This window comes from Ciona intestinalis, chromosome 9 (genome assembly GCF_000224145.3).
Source record: "Ciona intestinalis chromosome 9, KH, whole genome shotgun sequence".
Taxonomy (NCBI): domain Eukaryota; kingdom Metazoa; phylum Chordata; class Ascidiacea; order Phlebobranchia; family Cionidae; genus Ciona; species Ciona intestinalis.
This window is the reverse complement of record NC_020174.2, coordinates 5,022,170-5,030,032: the sequence shown is the minus strand read 5'-3', so window position 1 is coordinate 5,030,032 and position 7,863 is coordinate 5,022,170. Positions and strand designations below refer to the sequence as shown.

General features: G+C 36.5%; 2 protein-coding genes across 8 annotated transcripts in view; one reads left to right on the top strand and one right to left on the bottom strand.

Annotated features, from left to right (window-relative positions):
• On the bottom strand, positions 1 to 4,598 carry LOC100184274. The gene is made up of 5 exons (XM_018813250.2): positions 4,231 to 4,598; positions 3,521 to 4,041; positions 3,049 to 3,225; positions 2,815 to 2,850; positions 1 to 430 (listed from the first exon to the last, which is right to left on the bottom strand). Exons 1-5 carry the CDS (start codon positions 4,235 to 4,237, stop codon positions 332 to 334), a joined length of 840 nt encoding a protein of 279 aa, XP_018668795.1. The 5' UTR covers positions 4,238 to 4,598; the 3' UTR covers positions 1 to 331.
• A 1,496-nt stretch (positions 4,599 to 6,094) lies between these two features.
• LOC101242243 (histone-lysine N-methyltransferase SETDB1-like) overlaps positions 6,095 to 7,863 on the top strand; it is a 15,853-nt gene continuing 14,084 nt past the window's right edge. For 6 of the 7 annotated variants that reach the window (XM_018813410.2, XM_026836009.1, XM_018813411.2 and 3 more), the window contains exon 1: positions 6,095 to 6,443. Coding sequence is in view for 1 of the 7 variants with exons in the window: in XM_026836008.1 (XP_026691809.1) it covers positions 7,691 to 7,771 (81 nt within the window). In the remaining 6 variants the exon portion in view is untranslated. Of the gene's footprint in view, positions 6,444 to 7,223; positions 7,442 to 7,680; positions 7,772 to 7,863 lie in introns of all 7 variants that reach the window. The other variant, XM_026836008.1, reaches the window with a different exon arrangement.

The window sequence follows — 7,863 nt, the reverse complement described above, 5'->3', positions numbered from 1 at the left end:
ACTGTTGACTTATTGGTGATGTTTTTCACTAATTCTTGTTAAGCAGCAATAATGCACATGTAATTAATATGGAGAAAAGGGCCGAGTTTTCGAGGAAACAAAAGACGACAATGCCACCCAATCAACACCGATACTTCTGTCCAACAACGAAAACAATCCAAGCGAAATTCTTTTGAAGAATCGTCACCATTTATACCGCAATGCTTCACGTAAGTAGGATTTGTTATCAGAGCTTCTCACAGTGGTAATGAATACGTGCAGGTAATAAATAAGTTTTCTTTCCTAGAATCGCAGCCTCCTTGTTTGACAGTTGCCATTGTTTGGTGGTGTTCTACGTATTGCAAATCTCATTCAATGCAGGCCTCAAGTTTGACATTAAACCAACCAAGTGTATGGATATACTCTGGATATTACCAGAGGTATGAAGGTTCTGCAAATATAAAACGAATATTCTGTTACCAGGCATAATGTAAATAATATTTTAAATGCTCATTTGCGGAACGAAACGTCAAAAATACACTTTTTTATACCAGATGAGCAATTAAAATATTATTTAAATATAAAACGACTTGATCGTTGTTTGGCAATTTAAACCAGCGACGGTATAAATAACGCGCGTGTACATGCGTAAAAACACCGGTGTTTCGGGGAATGTTACATTCCCGCCACGCCGAGGATAAATATAAGTTCTATTTATTCAATCTACAACTTTCAGATTACTTGACGGTTACTTTGGTTTTAAAATTCAACTTTAATAAGGTGGGCAACGTGAGAACTATTTTTATCATTCAAATGAGGTTTAAAATAAGTTACTCCTTAATCAAAATCTGGACCTCGGTATATAAATACATAACGATAACATAATTTTCATTTAAACCATCCCTGTTTTGGTATCCGCCCAAACAACTATATATATATATATAAATACGTTATCAAGGTATCCTAAAATATAAAACCTAAATAAAGCGTTCGCCACTCCTTGAATAATTTAATATGTCTTCGCCACGCCATTAAACCAATAGATAAACATATAGATAGAAATCATCAGCAGAAAACTCAGATCCGGTTAGACTTATTTGTTCATTTAATGTTTTGGTGACTCATTTAGCCGGTAGCCTAAAGAACAACTTTTTAATACAAGTTGTTACTGCCAACCGTATAATATAAGTGTGAAAGAAATAATGTGGCGCTTTTCTGGTCTTAAAGGACCGCATCTCTTCATGAATACATTTATAATATACATGACTTTTTATGTATATCTTCCCGAATATGGTAGCGGAGATAAAATTAACTAAATCATAGCCAGAAGATGAGGAAAATATAGCAACCAATTTTGTTTGTAGACATTATAAGCTGTATTAACCAGTATTGTTCAACATTTCATATGACTGTGTGCATTGCGCGGTTGTTGAAATGTGATGTCTCGCTGCGGCTTAATAATCTAACCATCGCGTTTCGCCGTAAGATTAAGTTTATTTCGTGACTCCGCGAAATTCACAGTAATGTTCGAAACAAATCGGATAAACAAAACTACTGCTTGGCAACCGTTGCCCCGGTGGTAAATATTGACAACTTAAACTAAAAATTGAGATATATACCCTGTGTTTATATGCGGTCTACCAAATAGTAAATACTCGACGTATTACGGAAATTGTCGCGTTAACGATTAGACTGGGGTATAATTTTCGTATATTTATAAATTTTCTGTTTTTTTTTGTGGATCTTTGTCAGGTGTGGTTTTGTGCGATAAATTCCAATGAATATAGAGTTGGTTATATTTATCTTGGTGAGATTAAGTTAAATAAAATGCTTAACAACTCTCGTTTTGCAGATAATTCCTTCCCCATGTTTTAATTAACCCGATCTTTCTTATTATATTGGAAATGTTTTATAAAATTAATGTTATGTTTCCTAAGTAAGACAAACACTATTCAAAGCGGCCTAGAAAACGGGTTGCAGACTTACAAAATCTAATGAACGCTGCATATATAGCACGCTATATGTAGTGCAGCACACGTTTATTGCATATGCAAAACCAATACATAACTGATGCGTTTAACATACATGCAAAACTAATGCGTGGACATCGTAACAAAAAAAACAACCCTCACGTCAAACTTTGCTATCTTAAACACAAAAAAACGACGACCAGCGGGAACACGATTTTATATCACGAGTTCTATATATATATTTTGACCCAATAACTCGTTTGTTTTGAAAACGTAACTAAAAAGCATTTTTGCCCAACAATGGCGACTTTATTTAACAAGGTTGAACCGTCTTCACTGCTATAGGCCTTCAAAAATACTTTTCTTGTAAGACATTCACTTTTCTGTAAGTTAATGCGACCATCGAAAAAATTAAACATGTGTACAACAAACTAATCTAACGAATTTTTGCTTGCAAATCGCTATTGTAGCTTTCGAATTTATTGATTCCTTTAATTTCGGCTATTTCAAAAGCCTTATTGTTCTAAGTCGCGCAGTATTTATACACTTATTGAGCGAACATACCTGATTAGGCGGAAAACGAAATAAACGTTTTTTTCGGAAAAAAACAAAAGTCCAAACCAACATATCAAACCCGAAGTATACGTCGGGTGGGGGAAGATGGGACACTTTTTCACACTATTTTCTTTTCCCCTAATTTTGATGATCAAAGAGCATTTAAAGAATGAGTAACCCGTATCCTCACGGCTCCCATGGACGTTGTTAATTGTTAAAACACGATCAGGTATTTGGGACACTAGTGTGCTAAACGTGTCCCAACTTCCCTTATCATACAATACATTAAACATAAATAGAAATGACTTACTGCGTAATGAGCCGAGTTTCTTGTATACGGAGGAATCTGAAATATAATTGAACGAATGAATGAATGTATGTATAACTTACTTTATTCTCGCGTGGTCGGAAAATGTTATAACACGGGTTTAACACCTCGTGCCAGTTCTTCTGTATGTTACTTTGTGGGTGATTATATTTGGGGGAAGTATTTTCATTTTTTTATGAAAAATACCAATGAATTAACAATATTTCCTCTTTGTACCTGCAGCTCGAGGAGTGAAGACAGATTTCTCTTAAACGAACGAAGTTTTAAAACTAAAGGACGAATTCTTCGTGAAGAAAATAAATGGCGATTACGCCTCGTGTATTCTTTGATCCGTTGATCAACCGCTTCCAAGAACATTGCCATGGAATCAACAGTAAGTTGTGGTTGGGTTCTCTAAATGGTTAAGTTGGATTAACTTATTGCTGTAGGAAAAAGCGTCAATAGTATTTCAGATATCCAATTCTATCTTATATTATATCAGTATAGTGCTTGTAAAGGATCTGGAATCCATGAGTTAAAACCGTTACCCTACAGTTATCCAGTTATCTGAATACAAAATCAAACACAGCAAAGTGTATGTTTTTATACTAGTATAGCCAGATGTCATAATTTTACCTTTGTTTTGTAATATCTTCAATACCAACGCACTTATAATTGCATAACGGCATGTAAACATTATGGTACTTACTGCGATGCTGCCATGTTTTGTTCTATCCAGGATATTTTCACACATTGTTAAAGATCCTAGCATATCCAACGGATTGGAGTTACGTAATAATATAATCCTTAATGCGGACATGTCTCGCTTAGCTTGCAGGCAGATAGAATGGCTCTGATCCAGCCCTGCATTCCTGCGAGTCCTCGGCTTCTGTGCGCTTAGAACTTTTAAAAGACCGGCAAAAATCGTTTCGCCTTTGACCTCGTAGGGCATAAACTGGTCACGCATGTTTTGAGGCCTCGTTAAGTCGCCTGCTGTTTCACGTAAAGCTTGGTAAAGTTGAGAGCGAGCAGTCACGACCAGGTTCGTGTTTCTGGAAATATCTGGCCGTGATGACTCGGAGGGGAAGTCGTGCTTCTGTGGTATTCTTCTCCTTTTCATTTTCGTAAGGTCGAGTGATATGGCTAGTGGATGTATCATGAGTAATGCGAATACGTAGAGGGCGAGCACGTGGTTGGAACGTGCTTTACCGACAAGACCCAGCATACTTCCTGTAATTCAATGCTCTAGTCATATATCTCGAATAATATACCTTGATAGTTTACACTCCTATATATACCATATCAAGACCGCAATCTATAATATATTTACATAGCCATAAACCTCGCCAGCTTTCCCTGAAAAATTCCGGGTTTTTATATCTCTGATCTGTTAGGAATCAAATCTGCATATATACTCACGCGCCATTGAACAGATTCACCGTCATTTTCTTGACCCCCAGATTCTTACGTGCGGTAAGTTCCAATGAAATAGCTACAGCCTTCTCTACTAATCGATCCAATGATCGGTTCTGGACGACCTTCAAGAGAGCGACGAACAGTTTGCCAACCGTAACTATACCTTTTGCCTCATTTCGTTTCGCCCTAGGGGCCTAGGGCGGGTCGTAACGTAGCAAAGAGCCGCCAAACAATTGCCATATCGTGAAAGGTCTCTTCGATTTAGACCTTGAAATAATTCCGAAATTTCGAGCAAAATCTAAACATGAATACAATATCCGCTGTTCCCACGCCACTTGCGACTTACCTATATGTTAAAACATTTTTAAACCCCACGTATACAAGATTAGCAAAAAGTACAATCGTACTTGCCGTATTTCAGCTAAGGTCATGTTGAAATTAGCACCAGTGGCCACCACGCGGCTGAACACGACTCGGAAAACCCAGACCTGGAGTGTTTGAAAAATTCAAAGTGGAAAACCCAATTTTTTTAATTTCCACTAAGTATGCATAGGAGAATTCAGGCAGATGACTGTGTATGCTTATTTTTTTGTAAACGATCAGAGGTATTATGTTTGATATATGTTACTGCTACGAACAAGTGAATATGAAGGGTGGGAAGTTGAGACACCTTTTCATTCTATTTCTCGTCCTATTCGGGAGAAAACAAAGGATATTCAAAGAATTATGAAACCGTGTCCTCACGACTCCTACAAACCGTTGTTATTTGTTTAAAACACGATCAGGATATTTACTTATTATGTGCTTTAGGTGTAGTATTTGACCCAATACCTCTTCCACATGAGTATAATTCAACCTAACCAGAGATACACAAACCAACAATATAAACGTGGAGATTGAAACAAAACCACATATTTGTGATATATACCCTCCGCCGAAAAAATAGGTCTTCTAGTTAGGTTAAGTGATCCCATACTGCTGATCAGACTTCATATATGCAGGCTCCAGCGGGGTGCTATATCTGCTGTAGTTAGATTTGGGCCTGTTAGCGGCTGAACAGGATATCATTAACCTCGTTCAACGGGGGGTCTGTTTTCATGAAAATAGATAAGTCGTATCCGCATATATGCAGTCTCCTATGAGATAAGTCGTATCCGCAATGTTGACATTGATTAATGAAGTATTGGGATTGGGTAGTGTGACCATAAATACCTTATCTATGGTGTGACGTTATTTTAGGCGTCGAGTTGCAACTTATGTGCTATATTGTCTGTGGCCTGAATATGCGCTCAGTGACTTTAGTTTTTCTCATTTCTTGCTGTATGGAACTATTGGTCGTCACTTCCGAGCCCGCCTTGAACAACTTTACATCAAACTCTGCTAAACTAGAAACGCAATGAGGTAGTTCACGGCCTACCTCAGTACAAAGGGTTGCATGTGGAGAATGGAAATAGCATAGTTCTCGTTGTGCTGAAAGTTTCGTGAAGCAAAGTTATTAGGTTGTGAAAAGAATAATGTTCGGATAGAGGAAATGCATTAATGTTAAAGGGGACACGAACAGCGACGTCTTGCTGTCTTTTAACAACCATAGATATCTATGGACAAACATAACATGGTTGCCGCGCTTTCTTTACTATTTTAACTTGTGTTATTAATTTAGTTTAGGAACGTAAGAATATGTGAATAAAGAATGGTGTATTCATTCTAGTAAAACAATATTCTGCCTAATGCGATCTTGTTATATAGTCGTACTGATAGTGGGAAAATACTTACATGTTTTACGAGTTGTTGTTTATTTCCTAAGTTGTACGAATTGTATGCAATAATATGGACGTAAAATAATGTCCAAAATTACAATGCATTGTAGAGCATAAGTGTTACCGTTACATTAGGCTGTAGATGGTATGTCATTAGATACTTTCACATCGCCTGCTCCTAGAAATAGAAGAGTATCTCGTTTATCATCTGGTAACAAAGTCCGATCAGCATTTAAGTCTCCTCTGCGTTCGCCAGCAGCTTCCGGACCCCCTGGTTCTTCTACAACCTGCTCGCCACTCAGCTCTTTGATTTCTCCAATTGCAGAAAGAAGAGGAACATTCTCACAAAAAAGGAGAAGACCTTCATTGGCGTTTAATTCGTCATTGAAGGTGAAAAGTCCCAAAGTTGAAGTTACAGAGCAGGACATCTTAGAGCTAGAAGCAAAAATTACTATTCAGGTTGTTATTAGTGTTTAATTCAAAATTTCGCCCATATATAATTTGTGTGTTCCTTACCTTTAAGCTTGGTTAGCCCACCAAAATATTTAATATTTGAAATATTTGTACATGGTACTAATAGTTGGCTAGTGGTCAATGGCCTTGATTTATATGGGGCAGAGTATGCAAACCTATCTTAAGAAATTAAGAAGGCTGCAAAAACCTCCACATTTTCTAGTTTTATTCTGTCGCAACTCACAACTCTGTAAATTTATAAAATATATGACACTGGTAAACATTCAACCAAGAATTAAATTCTTTGACTCTTTCATATTTTTCATGCAGTTAAAGGTAGGGATGCACATTATAGAATTTCGAATCTATGAGATTCGAATCCTTTTGTATTCGAATCTAATTAAGGGATTCGGTATTCTGTTTAATGACGTCATCACACGTCATCTCATACACTATATTAACAATTTTGGAAATTTAATAATTAAAAAAAAAATATTTTTGTGTTTGTGGGACTTTCGAGAGTAAACGTTTTACAACGTCTTTTCATAGCCTGCTATACGTTTCATGACGCAAAAACTACCCAATAGTACAATTTTTGATAATTTTACAGCTCATGATCCAACAAGGCTGCTATGAAAGAGTCAATAAACTGACTTATGTGGGTAAAATTATTTTTTCCTATAAATACAAAAAGATTCGAAATTCTAGATTCGGAATTCTAGATTCGAAATAAAGTATTCTAGGATATCCTAGAATACCTAATTATTCTGTAATGTGCATCCCTAGTTAAAGGAGATAAATGATCTTGAAACAGAGGAAGGAATAAAGGAGGAAGATTTGAACATCCATATCGATAAGTTACACGAGTACAACGAGGTTAAAGACGCCGCACAACTTGTAATTGGTCGTTTAGCATTGCAGCTACAAACCACCACACGACAGCTCTACCCAAAGTTTGGGCTGAACTTTGAAGATTAAAACAATTATCTTGGTACAGGAAAGGGGTAAGTTTCTAAAAGTGAAAATTAATACAATAATAAGCATACATGATACATAGGCATACAGTATGTATATACATAATCCTACAATTTAACTTATATTTTTACTTTTTAAAATAGAGGCTAACTTCTTATATACTGGACAACTTGACTTGTAAGTGGATGGCAATGGCAAATGAACAAAACGTATCATTAGTTTTCCATTATAGCATACACCATGCTTGATCAGTGTATTATTTTCCCAGCATCATTATCATGGAGGATCAACATGACTTTGAAAGTTTTGTAACTGGTTTTAAATCAAAATTCAACGTCGGGTTTGACTTGGATGAAATGGTAAGTCTGTAGCTAAATGCCAAACATGACTTGATTGATTCTTTATCCCACAGTTTCATAGTGTAGTAAGAGAGGGTCTGGACAATTTAGGA

Bases quoted from the DNA above. Each gene is read 5' to 3' on its own strand.
- LOC100184274 (XM_018813250.2), bottom strand. The intron at 2,851-3,048 runs GTACAAAGAGGA...ATTATATTTCAG, and splicing joins CTTCACTCCTCGAGCTGCAG to ATTCCTCCGTATACAAGAAA. The intron at 431-2,814 runs GTAAGTCATTTC...TTATATTTGCAG, and splicing joins GAAACTCGGCTCATTACGCA to AACCTTCATACCTCTGGTAA.